The following is a 21,895-nucleotide window of genomic DNA, read 5'->3' on the forward strand; positions in this document are numbered from 1 at the left end:
CACTCCCAATTGTCACCTACACAGAAGGAGGAAGAAGAGGAGGAAGATTTGACATTTCCTTGCTGGTGTAAAATTAATGTACATTAAAATGTGCAACCCTTACCCGAGTTTTGACAAAAGAGATACACTCGCAAGACCATACTCTTATTGGGATGATGTTTTCTGATCACTTCTAAAAGACTATTGGACATTTTAATTAAGTTCTTTCCCATATCAAACCCAAATTCTAGAACAATTCTCCCTGGTAGTAGAGAATAATCTCTCTCCCAAGTGATACCCTTTCAAATATTTGCAAATAGCCATCACGCTTCTCTTGGAATTGACTCTTTTCCGTTCTCAGTAACCCCAGTTCCTCCAGTAACCCCAGTTCCTCCATCCATTCCTCCTTTGGCTTTGGAAGGCACGGATCAAAGGATGCTTGATTTCCTCATTTCCTAACCTCCTCCCAGCTACCTTCAGCCGAAAGCCATGAGGACAGGAAAAGGTGTCACAGGGGAGGAGTTTCTTACCTGTCCTCCTTATTACTTCGAAGAACTGCTGGCTCAACAGGTGGGGCCACTCAGGGGTACTTGCTTTTAAAATCTTTCAACAGCTGAGCTGTGTGAAAATTTATCTTTCCTTATCCAACAGGTTTCAGCAGTATCTCTTTCATTCATTCTTTTTTTAATTTTATTATTCATTGAGTAAGTTTCTATTGATGATTTGCGCTAAGCTGGGCTGTGTGTACAGTACTTAGATATATAAGTAAGACAGTCCCACCATTTAGGAGTGGAGTAAAAAGAAGCAAATAAAGGACATATATGTATTTAGCATGTGCTGGTTACCTGCTAAGTCCCTAGAAATAGGACAGACAGCTGGACTATGGCAGTGCAATGGGAACTGTGGTGACTCTTGGCAGACTGAGTTACTCATCCCCATAGCAACCAGGAGTGTTGGCAGTTGTCACTTCTCCATGCTGAAAATTCCCTTTCTGGGAATTGCCCTCTAGTCAAGAGTGGTATCTTTCCCGAGGTTATGCCTTCACCCCAAGGGTAGCAAAAATTCAGTGGAGCTACAAAAGTCGTCCTTTTGTCTCAATCTGAAGAGCCACCAAGCTCCAGAGTTCCCTGTGGGTCAGTCAGCTTTTGCCTCTGCAGCAACTGTGAGGAAGTCCAACTTCTCCCACCAACTTTGCTCCAGCGTGATCCCAGGGAACACGGCCAGAGAACCTCCTCCAGGCGGCCCCCAAGCGGAAGGAGACAGCCTAAAGCTCACAGCCCAGGGTGCAGAGAGGGGCATCTGCCAGATGGTCACACAAGCACACAGCCACCGGGGCGTGAAGGGAGAGTGCCTGGAACCGCAAGAGAGGGTCCTTTCCACCAGATCCCAGGCTAATTTGGAGGAACCAGCTGAGATCTGAGGTTCAAGTAGGAGTTAGCAAACTGCCCGGTGTGACGGGATGGAGGAGAGCACAGGATGCTGCCAATGCCCAAGGGCGGGCACCTAAGCCATTGTGAGGAGGATCATGGGTAGTCAGGAAGGGCTGTGTCAGGGGCGAGTGTGCTCAGGCTGGAGATGAAGGCTGAGTATTAGCTCCAGGAAGGAGGAGAAGAATTAGCATGTCCAATGTGGCACAAAGTAGCTCATTTGTAGAGAGGAAGAGCTGGGCTGAGCTCACTCGTGGGGCACAGGAGAGACAAGGCTCTGAGGAACTATGTGGGGCCTGGGCTGCAGGCAATCTTGTATGGTGGCCCAACCAAGGAGCCATGGACAGAATTGAGCAAGGGTTTGCTTTCCAGGAAGATCTCCCTGGCTGCTGTGTGGGAAATGAATGGTGGAGGAGAGCAGTGAGTACAGGAGACCATGTGGGAGGCCCTGCAGTTCACAGATGTGACTCTACTTGCTACAGAGTATCAGCCAGGCAGGGCTGAGAGGAAGACCCGCCTGTCTTGCAGGCAGTCAGACCCCATCTCAAAATAAAAAGGACTATGGATATAGCTCAGTGGTAGTACCCTTGTCTAGCATGTACCAAGCCCTGGGTTCAATCCCCCAGTACATGCTCAAAGGAGTATTTTAACGGGAATGATATTTTCAAAGCAGAATCAGAAAACTGCTAGCCAGACCCCCTCAATTCTCTGGTTTTGGAGGACAGGATTGGGGAACTTCATCTGCATTTTGTGGGACAAAGCAAGGAGTCATATTATTGATCAGAAACACCACCAGGCTACCCCAAAGAGCCTCAAGCCATCCCTCTGCCATGCCTAGGAAGTGATGGGCACTCAGGGTTTCACACCCTGGCTTGTAGTTTGTCTAATTGATATTGTTACCATCTAGGGGTCTTGGGTATGTTGTCTCCCTTCAGCAAAGAATTGAGCAACAAGACACAGAGATAGCAAGCAAGCCGAATGTTTATTGCAAAAGTGACAGTAACAGACTTCTCTGAAGATGAAGCCATGGAGTTGGGAGTCCAATGGGGAAGTTTGGGTTTGTTCTTTTTATGGAACCTGAAATTTCCTCCTTTCTTTGTCTCCTCCCCTGTTTGCACCCTCCTCACTATTATTGATTGGTGCCTCCACCCCGCCGTGTCCACATATCTATTTTAGTTTTTCTATTGGATCTCCTGCTTAGGAGCACAAGTACAGACATATCTGTCTAATTGGATCCCCTGCTTGTGTCCGCAAGCATTTATGTTAACTGGGAAGTTGACCTCATTGGAAGATCCTCCCCATGCTTCTTTGGTCCAGACTTGTCCTCTACCTCCTCACTCACCATCTTGCCCTGGCTGCCTATGCTCTTCGACATCTCCCTCAATATGTAGGCATATTGTAACATGCCCAAGTGCAAATCTCAGGTTTCATCCCATTGCCAAGAAACACTAGCGTGAATCTGTTGTTGCTATTTCGTAGAATCAACAGAGGGGGCTGCAGGGAGCCCAGGTTTCTTCATCAGACAGACTCAGGTAGAGATCCACCGGTGGCCTCTGACTAACTGTGGGATGTTGGACAAGTTGTTCAGCTTCTTGAGGATTGCACCTCATCTTCTCTGACGATGGGAATAACAATAGGCTTGTTGGGAGCTTTGAATAGGATCCAGTGTTTAAAGCACCTGGTATATAATAGGGACTGTGTCTCAATTATCCTTCTGGGAAAGATTTGCAGCATTTATCAGGGACTGTCAAAAGTACCCTCCAGACCAGAAAACACCCTCACATCCTGACAGGGACAAGGCTAGAGCCTCCACGAAGCTGATTAAGGAACTGACATTTGATCCTCCAAGCTGCTCTTCCGAACTAGCATACCCATCATTTTATTTGGTCCCCAGAGCAATGAGGAGGCAGGTGTGGCCAGACCATTTGACACATGACAAAGCAGCATCACTGAGCTGGAAATAGGAAAAGGCTGGATTTCACTCCCATGTAACCCAGAGGGATATTATTATCTCCATTCTTCAATGAGGAAACAGAAAATCATAGAAAATGCATAACTGGCCCAAGGTCACATGGCTCAGAAATGGCTCACACTGGATCTGTCCCAATAAAAAAAGCTTAAGATCTTTCACTACTCTTGCATGCAATTCACTCCACGATGCCTCTGCAAGTAACTCGCCTCATCTGAACCTCAGTTTCCTCATCTGTAAATGGGCCAGAATGTCTATTTTGCAAATGTGTTGTGAGATTGAGCTGTTGGGTCCCTTTTATCACCTCTGCTTTCATCCTGCCTCCATCTGACTTTGTCAGTCACCGGGACTAGATCAGGGTGCACAACTTAAGGTGGTTCTCACTTTCAGTTAGTGCACATGCAGCCTCTGAAAGCAAGTGCATCCTAAAGTGTCTTGCCCTAGGTCTGCATCTGCAACCTACTGGGGACACCAGGAAGGGAGGGGCTGCCAGTGAGGTCTGGACAGGGTGGAGAGGACAGGAAAGGTAAGCAGGTGAAGGTGGACCTCGATTTAAGAAACCCTTCCCGAAGAGCTGCGTTCTGTTAATTGATGTTCATTAACCCACAATGATATCACAGCTGCTTCATCTCCTTGATGATCTGAAGCTGTTTTTTATCTCTGTTCCTACCCTGGCAACTCAGAATACACCTGAGGGTAGTATCCACATTTTATTTATCTGTGTATTCCCAGGACCTAGCCCCGTATTTGATATGTAATAGTTGCTCATTAGAGGTTGAATGAATGAAAGAATGTCTTATCTTTCATTTTAAAAGCCTCTAATCTTTTTAGGTCCTTTGCTACTTAGATCATAATTTAAGAACCTGTGGTACGATAAGAACCACGTTCACCTGGGATTCCATCTGCCAGCTTTAGACAGGAAGGCATGGGAGGCCTGATTAACATTAGCTCAGCTACAAAACTGGTGAAGAGAAGAACCAGAGTTGGATCCCCAAGCCTGTGCTCTCTCCACCCGAGTGGAGGAGCCAAGTCTCTGCATGATGCCTCTGTTAGACTAGAGTCCCTTCAACCTCATCACCTCATAATGCCCTGTGTCACCTTCTCAAATTGTCTCCCATTTTCAGGCATGGCCCCTTATTACAGGAACTCTGACACAACAGCAGAAATTACATACTTCTGTCACAAGGTTGGCAAATGGGATTCATCTTATTTGTCAACTCCGGTGGACCCATAGGGGCAGCCAGAATTATTAGATTAAAAACAACTGTGAACCCCAGAGGGCAAAAGTGCTATAATCAATTAGTTCTGTCTGCTTGGGAGCTAGGAAGGAGGATGTCATCATGCATGCTGCCTATCTGCTGGCTAGGCCTAATTCCACATGTCAGGAAAGCAATCTGATTAAACTACAAAAATCCTTCCGCATTCGTGAATCTACGATGGTTTTGAACAGTCACAATGCAAACTTTGCTACTAAAATCACATGCTTCTCAACCACCGAGACCAGCCACAGAGGAGAAATAGAAGACAATGACATTCTGAGCAGTCCCTAAAAAAATCTGAATTCTATTTTTAATGAAAAAAGGTGAAATCAGGAAGAATTAGTAGAAGGATTTCAGGACTGTATAGGTAGCTACCTATTTGACATTTTCTGGATCAGCTTTTAGAATAAACTTGCCTTGGGATTGTTTTCTGCCCTGGCATTAATTGGAACATCTGCTTTTCCTCTGTAAACATCATAAACCATCATTTTGGTTTCCACCAACGCATTACTTTCAACACAGCCCCATCGAACATTGCAAAACAAACCAGGCACACGAGAGAGCCTCTCCTCTCCCCTCCCCCAGTCCACACCTGCCCAAAAGAAGGGAGATTCCCATCATGTGTGTAATGAGGCCGGAGCAAGGTATGAGTCTTATCTCCCAGTTGGTTGTCCAGGTATAAAACATACTCAGTGGGAAAAGTGAGCCACCTGAGCCCCTGGGGTAGATGCTGGTAAGGTGGAAGAAAGCCAGCTTCAGCTGAGTATATCCAACCAGTATAATTCAGACTTCATCTGCAGTAACATACCCAAGGAATGTTCCAGAAGGGATCTGGGCACATTCATAGAAAATCAAGCAGGTATGTATTCCTATAAATCCATCAGGCAGAAGTCAGAAGTAGGAAAGGGGCAAGCAACTGTAAAAAGAATTTGTAGTGGTGAGCACAAATCTCTCTTTGACTTTTTCACACTCCTCATGTTGGAGACATCATGCAATACCTGTCTTTTTGCATCTGGCTTATTTCTCTAAACATAACGTCTTCAGGATTCATTCATATCATTGCAAATGACAGAATTTCCTTCTTTTTAGAGGCCCAATAGTACTTCACTGTGTATTTATACCACATTTTCTTTCTTTGTTCATCCTCAGATGGGCACTCTGGTTGATTCTGTGTCTTGACTGTTGTGAATGATGCTGTAATAAACATGGGAGCGCATGCTGACATATTGCCATGTTGATTCAGTTCCTTGGGATACACACCCAGAAGCAGGATTGCTGGATCATATGGTAGTTATTGTTTTAGTTTTTTGAGCAACCTCCATACTGTTTTCCAAACTGGCTGCACCAATTTACATTCCTTTCACAGTGCACAAGCCTTCCCTTTTATCCACCACCTTGCCAACACTTGTTATCTTTTGCCTTTTTGATAATAGCCATGCTTGCAAGTGTGAGGTGATGTCTCCTGTGGTCTTAATATGCATTTCCCTGATGATTAATGATCATGAGTCTTATTGTTCAAATATTTGGTGGCCAATTGCAATGGTAGTTCCCAGAGGCTTCGTGGTGTTGGGGGATTTGGGGGTGTGAACAGGGAAAAAGGAGACTCTGGTCAAAAGGTAGAGTTTCCATTAGACACGAGGAATAAAGTTCTGTTGATATATAGTACAGCATGCTGACTAGAGTCAATAATTTATGGCATGCTTCAAAATTACTAAAGAGTAGATTTTATATAGTCTCATCACAAAGAAATAAGGTGATGAATATGTTAGTCTGATTTTTGATCATTCTACAACGTATCCATGTATCAAAACGTCATGTTGTACCCCATAAGTTAGACAATTAAGCAAATCAAGTACCAAAAAATTACAGGCCTTATTATGAGAACCATGAGAAATCACAAATCCTCTAGGAGCTCAGATTTTAGGGCTCAGAAGCAGAATCCCTGTTATACTAATAGCTTATTTTATCTGGCGGGTACTCTCTTGTCATCCTTCATCTCATGGTGATTGGAACACAGAGTCTGATGTGCCCTGCGGACATGGCAGGACTCATTCTCTCCCGCTGCCACACTGTGTGCCTAGGCTGCCAGATCCTGATGTCCCCTGCCTGCTCTGTTTCACCTGGGGATAGGAGGAGGGCTGGGGCAGCAACCATCATGTCAGTAGAGCAACGAGTAGAGAGCAGGGACAGCAAAATAGGGAGATTGGTAAGGGACAGTGGCCTCACCTTCTCCTTCACTTGGCTGTGGGCTCTTGTCCTCCTCGAAGGCAAGGAGGACCTCTGGGTCCTGCTCCCCATCTCAGCCTACGTCTGAAAGTGTGTTCTTCGCAGTCTTCCACGGCTCTTTCTTATTTAGTTGACTTGTCTTAGCCCCGTGTGCTAGGTTTGTCTTGGTGGCATGTCAGCAGCAGGCAGATCAGAGAGCCAGGTGCAGAGAGGCCTTTGCACAGATGCAGGTCTCCCTGGAGAAATAGCATCTCCTCTCGGCGACTGCAGCTCTCTCTTACTAATTATCTGATAACTAAGCTCCATCGTTCCTTGTTCCCAGTGCCTGGCACATAGTAGGTGTTCAGCCAGGATAATCTGACTCCGAGGTCTGGGTTCTTCCACCAGTCCTACCCATTCCTTGGGATAGCCCACCTGAGGGTGTTAGGTTCCAGGAGTGGACAAGAGCAGGAAGGAGGCACAGGTAGGCAGGGCTCAGCAGGCAGCTGGAAGTGTGGGCAACCCTGCCGCCTTCCCGACAGTGGTAGAGCCATCAGCATGGCTCAGCAGTGACCAGGAGCCAGGCTAGGGGATCTGCCTCAGCCAGCTAAAAATACCACTGTGTCATCACCACTGTCCCCAGGGAACGTTCTGTCACATTCCCCTACCTTCCCCACCACCGCTATCTCTTCCCACCAGGTGACTTCCTCCTATGCTCCCCATAGCACTTGGCACCAGCCAGCCATGGCCTGCCGGCCATCCTCCCACCGGGCCGTGCCTAAAGGGTATACTCACGTCTGTATCCAAACCTGGTGTGGTGCCTAGAGATGGTCTGTGATGCTCTCTTGGTGAACGAATGGATGAGCCACAACCAGGGCCCCAGACAGAACAATATCTCAGATTCCCTTTCCACAGCCAAAGAGCAGCTCTCTTCCTCCCCAGCTCCTGCAGGGCTTATGCATGATCCAAACTACAAACAGGAATGCTCCCCGCCTAGACGGAGGATTTTTGTCTTTTCTACAAAGCTCTTTCAGACCCATTATAGCTCTTTTGATCTTTTCAACAACCTGGTTGGAAGATACTGTTATTGAGATTTCCAGGATGAGGTATCAAGATCCAAAAAAAAAATTACTTCTCCATATCAGGGGTAGAGCCAGCATTGCAAGCCAGGCCTGCCTCCTTCCCAACTCCTTGCTGGAGGAAAATTTTTTTCTTTCCCCCAAACTTCCCATTAAATGCCTACTATGAGCCAGGTATTGAGCCAGGTCCTGGGAATCCACAGGTGAAAATAACCCAGCTCCTACTATCAACAGGAGACTGACAGCAGAGAGTTCAAAAAAAAAAAAAAGAGAAAGAGATCGAGAGAACCGCCAACTTGACCTTGAGTCCTGCTGGAACTTTTCACCAAGCCCAGGTGCCTGCTAGCCCCACCCCCAGCCAGAAGAGCTGCATTTCAATTGAGAGGCTTCTGGTGCTCCACATCCCACTTTCTGATCTCTTATTGACCCCAGTTTGAGATTCTCAGGTGAGGTGTTCAGTGGATTCTTCAGCAGAAGACCTGCATTTTGAGTGTCTTTCCCGGGGAACGACTAGAATGCTTGCAAGTTGCCTTGGTGCGTGGTCCACCAAGAGAACGTTTGCTTGCAACGTGCTGGAATGGAAGGAGAACGCTCAGAGTCACCCGTAGCTCCTTTTGTGTTTTCCCAACAGACAGACAGATTTGCCATCACTCGATGCTCTTTCTTCAAGAAGCTCACACATCGATTCCTGCACAGTCTGAAGCTCTTTGGATAGTTGCCCAGTGGAAAAGGCCCTGGCTGTGCTTCTGTCTTGGAGACAGGAGATGAGAGGGCCTCTGCCTTCAAGTGAAGCCAGCCACAGGAAAGGTCAGGTCCCAGAGGATGGCCTCCAGGACCTGGAGAAGAGGCCAGTCTCATTACCATATTATACCCTTCAAATAACTCTAAGCCGCCTTCTAACAATGCTAATATTGCCTACATAATATAAAGGGACAACATCAAGCAAGCCATTCCCTAGCATTAGGACCTTGGGCAAGACATTGGACCTCTCAGAGCCTCAGTTTCCTCATCTGCAAGTTGGAGAGAATAACAGCTACATTAAAGAGCTCTGTGAGCCTTCACAGACAGTGTTTCAAGCCATCAGGCCAGTGCCACTCAAACACAGTATGTGCTCAACAATTCTTCATGCCTTTCCCTCCTCCCAAGAAAGCAGCCTCTGGAGGAAATGACATGAATGATGTCCTGGGAAAGATGGTGGCCTCCTGCTGGGAAGGCAAGGAGAGGGAAGAGAGCTGGCATGCTCCTAGTCTCCTCCATCCCCAGGAACAACACCTACCATGCAGAGTTTTTGCTGGTTTTTTTTGTTGAAATCACCTTTTTAATATCCTTGTGGGGGAGGGGGATGTACATTCAGAGGACACTTCTTAGAATATAATAGGTGGCCAAACTCCCCGTCACGGGGACAGATGAAGGAGCCGGCAGCACTCGGGCTAAGGCGCCCTCCTTGCCTTCAAAGAGCTAAACATCCCCGCAGCCCCCAAACCGCCTCATCCCTCCAGCTGTATTTAATTTCAAACACCTTAATTGCAACTTTAGAAAACAAAAGACAGGTTCGTTTTGTTTACCCAGAAGCCTGGTAAACCCATTTCTCAGACCCTCTCATTTACCCCCGGTGTGAAATGGGTTGAGATGTTTGCAAGAGAAAAACAAAACCAGCCAAGTAAATGGCTTAAACGAGCACATTATTTTGAAAACAGACTAATGAGAAATTTCAGTGACTTCATTCAGAAGAAGGCTGAATCAACTCAAGGAAAGCGGGGCGGTGGGTGGGGGAGTCGGTGGAGTGTGGGGGAGTAGAGGCACTTTGGAGCAGTTCAATTTCATCTACTTCAAGTGTAACAAGCAAGAGCACAGGAGACGCACATTGGCTACAAGCCTCCCTAAAGGTCAGGATTAAGGAGTGGGTTAGAAGGTTGGAAGCTCCATGGCCCTTCGTTTTATGCTAAGTGAATGTTTCCACGGTTCCTCGGGGGGCTTCTACATAATTTATTTTCTTAAGTAGGCACATGGTGTAGAAATGTTGTTTGCCATTTTAATTGGACCAGAAAACTGTGTCTTCGTGGATCCCATCTGTTCCTAACCTTTCCCAGCAAGGGGGTTTCGCACGCTCTGGAAGGTAGGATGCCCCAACAGGTCACACCAACCCTAGATTCTGAGCCCTAGACATGCAGCTTTTATAGATCTGACTCCCAGAATGGGATCCCCATCACTGTCTCCAGCCCTTGACAGGGGCATCAGAAGGCTCTGGCCAGCAAGCCCAAATCAGATCCTCCCAGACTAATTGTGTGACCTGGGGCAAGTCACTTCACCTCTCTTGAGTCTTAGACTGACTCCACATACGCAAAAACTGTCTGGCACTTGGGGGAGACCCTCTGACTCTGGAGTGTACCTTCCAATGCCAGGGGGGAGAGACCTAATGTCAGGGAAGCGCCCATCTCAACACTCTGCTGGGACCAGCACAGATTGGGAGAGGAGGAAGGTGTGAGCTATGGGCTACTGAGACTGGGGAGCAAAGAGCATGGGCTTGGGAATGAGGCAATGGGAGACAGACCCTGGCTTCTCAGCTTGCTAGCTCTGTGTCGTGGCTCAGCCTCTCTCAGGACCTCACCTTCCTGATCTGTAAAACAGAGCAGATGAACGACAGCAGCTACACGGGGTGACTGGCACTGAAGGTACCCTAGGGCATGGTGGGGGGAAGAGGCAGCAAAGTCCATCTCTGGATCCAGGCAACTTCCTCTAGAAGTTACCAGATGATTCTCTTCCCATCTCCACCTCCACATTTTATTGATTTAGAACACAGCAGCTTCAGATTGGTGGTGTCTGCTATATCAATAACTGATTACCGTTCTGCTCTTGAGATTCAATGTAGATTTTTCAGAGTGTGTCTCAGTCACGGAAGCATCCCCCCTCCCTGCAGGACTCCTGGGCCCTGGGAATCTTCTTGGCTGTAGGCTTAATGCTATTAGGAAATAAGCAGTCAGTGGCATGTAGCTGTTTTCATCTCTTCTAAATACTTTAAGATGGATTTGGTATTGTGGGAGTGTTAGCAAGACAGGAACCCCACGGCTCCCGGGCCTCAATTCATCTCTGACCTACCCCTACAACCTAATTAGTTCATCTCTCTTCTGCAGAGAGGAACAGAGTTCCTCTCTCCTGGTACTGTTCATAGCTAGTGAAGATGGCTATTCTGCAATCTTCCAAACAGATCTACTCACATTCTCCCCGTGAGGCCCTGCAGCCACGTGGCAAGATAGTGATGCCCAGTTTGCAGAAGAAGAGGAGGCAAGTATGAGGAATGGTACATGATGTGCTCAGGACCACAGACTGACAAGCTGTGACTGAGCTGCCTGGATCCCATCCTGCCTGATTCAAAATCCGATCATTCCCTATTCAAAATCTCATCATTGCCTCCTTTTAACCTCCTGAATGGAAAGGTCTCACCCATGAGTTCCAGCCTAACTCGTGGCACTGTGATCTTCAACAGCCTCAGTTTCTTCAACTGTAAAATGGGGATGTGACAATAAGATGCCTCCCCATCATATATAATTATGGTTGGGACCATAACTAAGAATGAAATAGTATCTAGGAAAGTGCCAAGAGGTAGGTAACACAGAGAAGAGGCTCAGGACTTGTTAGTCCCCTCCCTCGGATTTCATAGTCATTGAGAAAGTTGAAGAAGCACATAGACACAGACTCTACATAGTACTGCCCTCTGCAAATATTAGCCATGAAGATGATGGTCTTGGGGCTGTTTTCATCACAGAAGGCTCCCTCACTCCTGGGGACCCAGGTTTGAAATATGCACCTTTTTCAATTCTTTACAGATCAATCTAACTCTGCAATTCCAGACTCTTAGCAACCTGCAAACCAGCCTGCCATCCACAATGGGGCTGTCAGCTCTTCCCAGGAAGGCAGAGAAATGCCCAGGAGAATGGCAGGTCTGAAGAATAGGGAGCTCAGCCTGACAGTCCAGAGTTAAATAAATTGTATTTTCTGGCTGGGGGCAATAAGGCGTAAATTTGAAGCATGTGTTACACTTACATGTCATTATGCCCTGAAATGGGGAAGGAGAGCCTCATCTTGTCCCAAGTTTGTAGCAAAATTGCACTCTGTGTAAATAGCTCAGTAGCCTTTGATGTTGAGCCCAGAGGAAAATAATCCTCAGAAAAGCCAGACAGGAGCGGCCGTCTCAGCAGCCCAGGCAGGGAGGCCGGCAAAGGCACGTGGCCAGCGGCGCTAGGCTTCCTCTGAGCACCTTCAGCAGCATCCAGAAAGGTAAATCGTCCCCCACCATCTTAGTTCCTAAAAAAGGATCATTTCCTCTGATACCTTTATGGAAAAACAAACAGGAAATCTCAGGGGCAATGAAGGAGGAAGCTGGGCAGGCCACCGTGGAGAAAGGAGGAATGAGGAATTCAGTAAGATGTCAGCACCAACCAGGCTAGAACCAGGAGAGGCCTGCCATGCTGAGGGTGCCTGCCAGAGGTGGGCAAGAGGACGCAGGGCAGCCGCACCTTGGAGCCCATTCGTTTATTTACTCATCCACTCAATAAAACAGAGACAGTGTGCAGAAGTCCCTGCCCTCTTCAAGCTTACACTCTAGTTCAGAACTTCAACAAACAAGCACATAAATAACCATCTCGTTTCGCACACTGATATACACTTATGAAAGAAAAATGAAGGGCTAGGAGGTTGTAAAACAAAAAGTCTCAGCTCAAGTAGAGGCTGGGAGCCAGCCAGGGGCATCGTCAAACAGGGTTTCTCTGAGGAAGTGGCTTTCAAGCTGAGGCCTGATCAGGGTCTGGCCAGGCACAGCACATGCTTGGAGAACATGGTCAGCAGAAGAAATGGCATTGGAAAGGCTCATGGGGGAAGGCTTGCCGACCTCCTGGGAACCAAAGTATGTGGGAAGCCTATGGCGGGGAGGAAGCAATGGATACAACCATGCAGGGTTGCAGAGAGGATCTGGGACTCGCTCCTAATGCAACAGGAGCAGCAGAGGGCTTTAGGCTGCCTCCTAGTGGTGGTTCTGACTTGATAAAGAAGTTGGCCATTGGAGGCTCTAACTTGGCCACCTGTCAGGCTTGGCTCTAGTGACCTCTGGCTCCCCACCACTGACCAATGCTGACCTGGGTCAGCTCACACTGGTATACTTGTGAACTTGCCCAAGCACCCCGTCCCCAGGAGGAGGGATGGGAAAGAGCAGCCTGACACTTGAGCACGGGCAGGAGCCATCACCTGGACTAGGAGGGGTTCTGGTAAGGGTTGTGGAGATGGGGAGCAAGAAGTCTGTGTTCACTCCCCACTGCAAGGACCTGAGGACCCGTCCACTGCGTCCTCTGTAGGGAAAGACTTCAGTTCACGAGGCTTCAGCCCCCACTCGGTGTCTGCAGAGCAGACTCCCCGTCAATGATGCACTGAAGTTCAGATGAGAGAGACCAGAGCTGCCCCTGCATCTTGCAGCTCTTCTTATCAGTGGGGAAGCTGAGGAAGGGTGGAGTAAAGGAAGAACAGGCTGAATTAGGAGTCAGGGTCGCAGTGGGACATGTCCTTGCTCTGTGACCTTGGGCAAGTCGCTACTTCTCTCCCACGTCTTCCTTGTCTCACCTGTGAAGTAAGTAAGTGAGACCATGTCCAAGCCTGCTCTCGGCTCTCACACTCTGTCACCCTTGATTGCTTGGGGAGGATCAATAGCTTTGCCATCAACATCCAGCATGTTTAGGCAGGACGAGGATCACAGCCGACTTTGTGAGCAGACACTGCATTCAAACCCCAGCCCAGCGTCCTGAAGATCAAAGACCAAACACAGCAGGAGGGAGAAGTCCAGGGCTTTGGAATTTGCAATAACCTGATGCTAAGCTGAAATTTACTTACAGTCCTCTTCATGACCATAGACCAATTTGTATTCCAAGTCATTTTGAAGACAGGATATTTAGAGTATCTACAAGAAAAAGGTCTTATTGGAACACCCCAGACGTCACTCCGGATGGGTCCGATCCTTTACAATGGACGTGCTAGCTATAAAATGCTCTTATCTGTTCATTACAGTGGTCCCCACGAGCATCTCTCCAGGGGACAAGTTCATTATCCAAGTTCCATCATTATATGCAGTCGTGATGATAAAACTTGGTTCTTTGAAAGACTCTTTGCTTTAGACTTTGCCTTAATTCCAGCTGTTCTCCCACACCATGAAGCTGGGAGAGTAACTCTTGGTTGTCCTGAAATAGTGCTGCTATCCAGGGACTCAGAGCTGTTTGGTAGAGTGGAGAAAAATGTAGAATCTGCTGTTTTCTGGCCCTTCTTCTAAGTCCTGAAGGCAGACAGTAGGCCTTGTATTTTTCTTTTGTTTGTTTGTTTGTTTGTTTGTTTTTTTTGAAATCTTCATAACCCTTGCACTAGGTGGGAGCACATGGACGTGAATAATGAATGACATAGAAAAAGTAAGGCAAGGGGTGGTGGTATGTTTCCAGTGGTTAAGGACAGCACACCCAGAAAGAGTGCACGTGTTAGAATAGGAAAGACAGGGAGCTGAAGCCCAGCTTCTCTGCTTACTAGCTGTCACTTAACCTCTCTGGGTCTTGGTTTCCTCCTCTCCACAATGAGAACGGCAGTGCCCACCCATGGTCATAGTTGTGAGGGTTAAATGAGATACTACAGGAAACATGTCTAGCACAGTGTTTGGTACATGGTAGAAGACCATCTTCCTTCCTTGCATCCAGTTATCAAGATCTGCATGAGGAAGGCAGTCTCAGCTCACCTCTGCTATTTACCTGCTCCAGGATGGGACATGCAAGGGTGCATGCAAGGGGAGGGAGGGGGTCCTGGACCCAAATCTCAGTGTCTGAAGGAAGCCAATACATTTGGCTTGGCTCTATTCCAGCCAATTTTGCTGGATATAATTTGGCTTCAGCAGGAGGCTCCAAAGCAGTTATATAATCATAATAACCCATTGCATTTGTAGAAAGCTTTTCTGGTTTTCAAAGCATTTTTGCACGCATTGCCTTATTTGATGTTCTCGATAACCTTGAGAGGTGGAAAATGCAAGGACCAGAACCCCCATTTGATAGATGGAGAAGTTGAGGCTGGGAGGGTTTATTTGGTCCACCCAATGTCACACATCTAATAGGGGGCAATGCCAAAACTTGGAGGAAGATTTCCGCACTCCTTGCCCTGAGCTTCTCCACACCTTCACGTGATGTCTTTGTAAACTTGCTTTCACCACGCAAAGGAGGTAGGGGCAGCAGAAGCAGCAAGTAGAAACCGGAAATGTGTGAAGCAGCCAGGTATGGCTGGAGGTGGTGCAAGTTGTTCAGGCTCCACCCCCAGCTCATTCCTTGGATCACTCATTCATTTGCCATATACTTGGTGGAGCACCGTAAGTGACAGAAACTGCCAGCCACCAGAGAAAGACACAAAAGTAAGCAAGCAGATGCAGTCCCTGAGTTTACTTCTGGTAGGCACCTGGGGACTCAGGTGGGAGGCAGGAGGGTGGAAGGGAGAAGGAGCAGGCAGAGCACATCCTACGAGCCTGGGCTTGGAGGATCTGGATTTTAGACTAAAAGGGATGGGGCAGCCCGTCGGACTCTTAGCACTGGAGTAACATGATCAGGTCTGCATTTCACAAAGAGGGAGCCACAGTTAACTTAGGGGCTGGGCTGACAGCATTGTCTGGAATCCAGGAGGCCTGCTTGGAAACCAGGGAAGCCCACACAAGAATTGTTTGGGTCCTACATTATAGCAGGATAGAAAGGGCTAAATTCGAGGCATATTTAGAGAGAGCAGTGATGGGACCTTGCTGGCTGATTGCACATAGGGATAAGGAAGAGTGGACAGCGGCTCTGAGGGTCTGGCTTGAGCCCCTCTGCAGGTGGTGGTGCTGTCCCTGGGTCAGAGTATAAGACAACTGTCCATTTGGAGTGGGGAAGCCGAGGAAGGAGATCTGTTCTGTCTGGGACATGCTGAGCATGGAGCATCTGTGGGACACCAAACAGTGGGATCCATATGTCTGGAGCCCAGGACAGAGCTTGGGTCTAGCTGTGTGGGTTCAAGGGTCAGAAACTTACAGGTAATATTTGATGCTTAGAAGTGGGCCTTCCAGGAGAGCAGATCACATTCAACAAGCCCCAAAGGGTGTCCAGATTGATCCTTTGATACCAGAATCTCACTTGGCAAAAGACCAGCCATTGGCCAGGTTGAGAAATCACTGGGCTCCAAGAGGGGTGGATTGGAATGGGCTGTGGGGACACCAGCCTGCTGTGGGACTTCTGGGGTCTCACCAATCTCTGGAGCCCAGTGCGAAGTCACCATGTGCTTCTCTCTCTTTTCTTTCCTTCAGGTGTTTACAAAATATGGGAAGTGTTACATGTTTAACTCAGGCGAGGATGGCAAGCCTCTGCTCACCACTGTCAAGGGGGGGACGGGCAACGGGCTGGAGATCATGCTGGACATTCAGCAAGATGAGTACCTGCCCATCTGGGGAGAGACAGGTGAGCGGGGCCCAGGGACTGGGGCTCTGGGTGGTGGCCAGGGTGCAGGTCTGGTTCAGAAGTACTGGTGTGGCCCAGCTGGGCTGTCTTGGCCTGCCCTAGAAGGGCTGCTCTCCAGCAAGGGGTTGGCGACATGCCGGCGAATGGTGAAGATGTCCCAGGCATGGGAGTGTCACCCTGGGTCTCCTCAGACTTCTCTAGGTGGGAGAGGAGCAGGTGATGGGAAGACTAGAGCGGGAAGGTGAGACGAGGGAGGGGAGGTATTAAAGAGGAAGCCTGAAGGAAGGCTCTAAGGACAGCTGTGGTCGGGCAGGTGAGTGGCCTGATTTCCAGAGAAAAAAACGGGATAGACCAGCCTCCTCCTCTCCCAGCTGTCCCGAATACCGCCCAGCTGGACCATCCATCCAAAAAGGAGAGCAAACTCCTGCCCCCTGGGGGAAGGAGAAGGGGCTGCAAGAGGTGTTGGAAAACCAAAGGTCATGAGCTCAGGACACAGCACCATGCCTGTGCAAGCCCCTGGGGACCCTTGTGTTTGGGCCTTAAAACTTTTTTCATGCATTCATTTATGACTTCTCGTTTTGCAAACTATTCATTAACCATGTATGCTCCCAAGTTTTGCACCCAAGTAAGGGTGTCACGGTGAAAAAACCCAGGTCTGTGATCACAGCTTAGCAGAGGAGGTACAATTACAGAGAATGGGGATCAGGGACAAGGTATTTGAATGGGATCCTGAGATTGTCCTGCATTATCTGGGTGGGCCTGTTATCATCACCTTTGTAAAAGGAGCACAGGAAGGTCAGGCAGAGGAGAAAGCAATGTCATGACCAAAGCCAAGATTGGAGTGAAGCAGCCATAGGCCAAGGAATGCTGGGAGCCTCTGCAATTTCACCAGGAAGAGAAGGTCGAGCCGGTGTGCCCAAGAGTGGGAACCAGGGATGCAAAAGAGACCTGAAGTCAAAGTCAAGCAGAGCTCAGGGCATAATGGGGGGAACCAAGGGGCCAAGAGATGAGCCCAAGGAGGGGGCAGGGGAGAGGAGATCCAGCAGGAGGGAGACCATGGACCCTCAGGTGGGAAGTGAGAAAGGGGTGGAGGCCAAGCAGCCCAGCCCAGCATCCTGCTGGCCCCATCTAGTGATGCCTCCCACTGGGAGAGGTCTAGCCTCGCCTTTCAGGGTACCTCCCAGTCACCCCCAAGGACAGCTGGCTGCAGATGCCAAGCTCTCTCCCACCATCTGCTCTCCCTTGCTCCCTGCACCTGGCATCTAAGGGCCCCAGTGAGGAGAGGTGAGCATGACCACTGGCCTCCCATGATCTCAGTCCCCTGCACCTTCAGCTACAAAACAAGATGACCCCACACGCATCACTTCAGCAGCGCCCTGTTGCCATTCCAGTGCACTGAGCCATGTCAGTGTTTGCTGGGTAGATGCTCCGTGGACCCTGTCCACTCTTGTACATCGAAGGCCCCTCCCTTCAGGACCCACATGCAACTGAATGAAGGTCTGTGTTCTTGCTGAGCTTCAGCACCCTCAAGAGCTGCTGCACAGGCCTGGCTTTCCAGAACATCCTGAGGCCCGGCTGCATCCTGTGACCACAGAGCCTTCAAACACCCCTGGGTCCTGGGGCTGGGTCCCCAAAGCAAGTTCCTTCCTGCAGACACTAAAATAGATGTGCTTGCTGAATCAATTGTGGGAAAGAAGAGAAAAAAGGAAAAAAATAAATCCTGGAGACCTCACCCCCAAGGCCCAAGCAGAAGTTAGTGATGTCCTTCCATGGTAACAGATTTCCCAGCCTGTTACCTTGATTCAAGAGTAAAAACACTTACACACACTCATGCACAAATGCATGCACATACACTCACACATACACAAACACACCCAAACACACCCACACATACATGCACACACATACATGCATAGACATATGCACATACACATGCATATGTACACAAATACATACACATTCTCAATGCCAGGACCTCCATCACAGACATCCTCACATAGCACACCTCCCTGTGGATACCTGGCCTTGGGCCGAGCACTGGCCACTGATAGAAAGGGATATGACCAAAAAGCCACCCTATGAAGGGTACCTTCTGCTCCCTCAAACCACAGCCAGTGCAGGAAGGAACATCTGAGACTATCTACACTAGTCCAAACCTGTTCTTTTCCCAGAGGCCTGGTAGGAAGTCATGATACACTTGAAGTTGGCAGTACATTCATGGCCAAGATTTTTGCAGCCACCTCCCACATTTCTTTGGGGCTGTGATATTCCTCATTCTTGGCCTTTCCCTCTCCATGGCCTTCAGTTGACAGGCAAAGCTGCCTATCTCCCTTAGAGAAAGAGGCTGAGGCTAGCTCTCTTCCTCCAGGTCAGAGTTCTTGATCAAGGCTTCCTCCACTGTACCCTTCTTCGGGCTGCGAAGCCACTGAGCACTGAAGTCTCTGGTTACCTCAAGGCTACTTATCTCCTGGGCTGGCAGGGGTGCAGAGTGAATCCCACATGGGTGAGAATAAAGCCAGCACCCTGCTGAAGGATGAGAGGTGGGTCCCGGCAGGTGACCGATGCTTCTCTGTGAAGCCACCCGAGGAGGCACAGGCACTTCTGAGTGCTTGGTCATTGGTCCCCAGGCCTGTAAGCCCAGCCAGGTCTGGCCCTGCTAGTGTCATCAGAAGTCAACCTTCCTGAAGTGCCAAGCCACATGGCCCCACAGAAGCCATCTTGCTTCCTTGACAGTCCCACCTCTCAGTCCCGGGAGAAGGAGCCCAGGTCCTCATAGGAGCTATGTGTGTGATGGTAGGGAAAAAAAAAAAGAATTGAAATGTGGCTGTTGAGGGAGTGGCCACTGCCAGCTTGTTGCTGGAGGCAGAGTAACAGGACAGAGAGAATAGCATGGTAGGGCCAGACAGACCCAAGGTCAGCTCCCGGTTTTCCTTCCCTGTGTGTGTGACTGAGGACAAAATGGGTGAGCCTCCGTTTCCATATTTATAAAATAGAGATGAATAAAGCCCACACTTTTAAGGATGGGTTAAAGGCTCAAGTGAGTGCTCTTTGCAAACTGTAAACAGGAGAAAGGTAGTAATGACAGCCAGGAGGTGAGTTCAAATATCCCAGAGGCAGAGAATATTCCAGATATCCCACATGTGTGATGGGGGTCTTGGACCATTCAAAACCTGGAAGCCCCATTTCTGCTCAAAGAGAGCCTCTGATACAGTCTCATCCTGGTTTACAAACAACTCACCTCTCAGGAAGATAAGGAAGCAGCAAGGGAACCTCTCTTCCGGATGTAATTCCAACTAACAGGCAGGACCTCCGAGGGAGATGGCAATGGTTTGTCAGACCACCATCAACACATATAGTGCCAATGAGTGAGTCGGAAAAAGGCAACACCTATATGCTTAGTGAGTAGAAGGTGATGCTCTGAACATTACCCAAACTATCCCTTCCTCCAGGCTGATAAGACCCCACATCAGGGGGTTCCTTTGACAAACACTTCTGTGTGGGGCACCCTGATAATAAGCTATTTTAAAAGAGGTGGACTCAATTGCATGTGGACCTTGAAAATATAGCCCCAAAAATGGACCCTCTGGAGCATCAGGAGTTGGGGATATTATGTGTTATATAAATAAAAAGGACCCAGGGTCAGAAAAGAATCCAGAGATTCCGTATTTGACAGCGTTATGCACATTCATTCTTTGCAGGAATTCTTTCATATGCTACATTATGAATCTCCAAGAGAGAAATATTGCATGCCATATTTATTTTCCAAATGCCTTTGTCCATGGAAATCTTTTCCATGGAGGAGCTCACAAAACACACTTTCGGAAAAACTATCCTAGACCATAGAAGTACAGATTTCATGGCCAGAGTTTTTCTAAAGGAAATTAAATTGAAGGCAGGTGGGAGGTTGTTAAAAATGAAACTCTGTGTAGATACCTCTGAGTAACTTCAAAGATGAAAGAAATAGGCAGTGGGTTATCTAGGTTGCACATGAGAGGAACCTGAATCAAACAAGCTGAGGCTTGAAAGGAATTGTATTGCCCTCAGAATCCAAGGCAAGCTTCAACAACCAGCCAGCAGGAGGGGCAAGGAGGCAGCCCCAGACAACTGGAACCCAGGGCGCCCTCACCCTTCCTCTCTCTGAGTCCTTTTCATTCTGTCTCACTAGAAGCAGGTTTTTTCCACACACATGTACATTTTTTCCCACACACATGGCTTCCAGTAGATACTGATTTTCTTTTTATTTTATAGATCCTACCGCCAGCAAGAGGCTATTTTGACTATCTTGCTGATTTCCTGTTTCAAAAAAAGAAAAACAAGCAGGGAAGGGAACCATTGGCCCAGCTCAGTCAGGTGACCACCTCTGGACCAATCAGTGAGCAGGGGAGTGTACTCCAGAGAGGATCCTGAAATCGACCCCTGAGTACACTGGGTGAATGGTGATTGGGGCAGATAGTCCGATGACTGGCCACACTGGACAAGGTGGGGCTAACAGGGAGGGCTGCCATTTGAGGAAGCCAAAATCATGTACAGGGAGCTCCAGTTCTAAATGGACACAAACATTGGAAGGACCCCAAGGAGGGCCTTCCTGTTCCATCTCCTTCTATTTCTCATTTATTTCAATACCAAATGCACATTTTAGCAAACAGATTCTGCCTTGATTTTTTCCCCCAAATCCTAGAATTAAGTGTACATAAATATGATTTTATATCAGGTATTTTTTGGACATAGATATTATTTTTAAAATCTGTGCTATAATAAGGGGTAAAGATCTGGCTCATGTTAACCTTTGGTTTCATCACCTCCAACTCTCCCCTTGTTAACTTGGCTCTGGCCAAGCCGACCTTTCTCCTGCTTTTCAAATACTCCAGGGATGCTCTTGCTCTAGATCATCTGCATTCCTATTCCCTCTACCTGGATTCCTTGCTCAGATATCCACATGGCTAATTGCTTTCAATGTCCAGTTTTTGCTCAAACATCACCTTCTCAATGAAGTTGACCCTGTTTAAAATTGTGACCCCACTTGTCCACTCCTTATCCCTCCTCATGTGCTCATCTCTTCCTTGCTTCTCTGACATGCATCATCTTCATCAGTTCCACATGATTCACTTAATTATGTTTTATTGTCTGTCCCCTCCCACTAAAATATGAAGCCCCCAAAGGTCAGGGATCTTGGACTGATGTAATGTTGCAATGGTGCATACTCCCAAGTCCAGGGACAAGGAGGAGTAACATTGATGAGCAGCTACTATGTATCATGAAGAGTCTGCCCCATGAATCTTTCCGGTTCCCCTGCTAACAAGGTGACAATCCCTATTGAAAGATGAAAAAAAAAAAAACAGGCCCAAAGAGGTTGAATAAGCTCCCCAAGGGCACACAACCAAGTTAAACAGTCGAATGAAGCTTAAAATCCATACTGGAACCCCAAAGCAATGCTCCCTCCACAAAATTGTGATTGTTTAAAAAAAAAAAAAAAACTGCCATTAAAATAGCT

At 48.1% G+C, this 21,895-nt stretch overlaps 1 protein-coding gene across 2 annotated transcripts in view; it reads left to right on the forward strand.

Moving 5' to 3' along the window:
- Asic2 (acid sensing ion channel subunit 2) overlaps positions 1-21,895 on the forward strand; it is a 1,042,689-nt gene that overhangs the window by 942,957 nt on the left and 77,837 nt on the right. For both annotated transcript variants that reach the window (XM_005327776.4, XM_078042466.1), the window contains exon 2: positions 16,254-16,404. In XM_005327776.4, coding sequence (XP_005327833.1) covers positions 16,254-16,404 — 151 coding nt within the window. The remainder of the gene's footprint in view (positions 1-16,253; positions 16,405-21,895) is intronic.

The sequence above is a fragment of the Ictidomys tridecemlineatus genome, chromosome 3, assembly GCF_052094955.1.
Source record: "Ictidomys tridecemlineatus isolate mIctTri1 chromosome 3, mIctTri1.hap1, whole genome shotgun sequence".
In the NCBI taxonomy this organism is placed as follows: Eukaryota; Metazoa; Chordata; class Mammalia; order Rodentia; family Sciuridae; genus Ictidomys; species Ictidomys tridecemlineatus.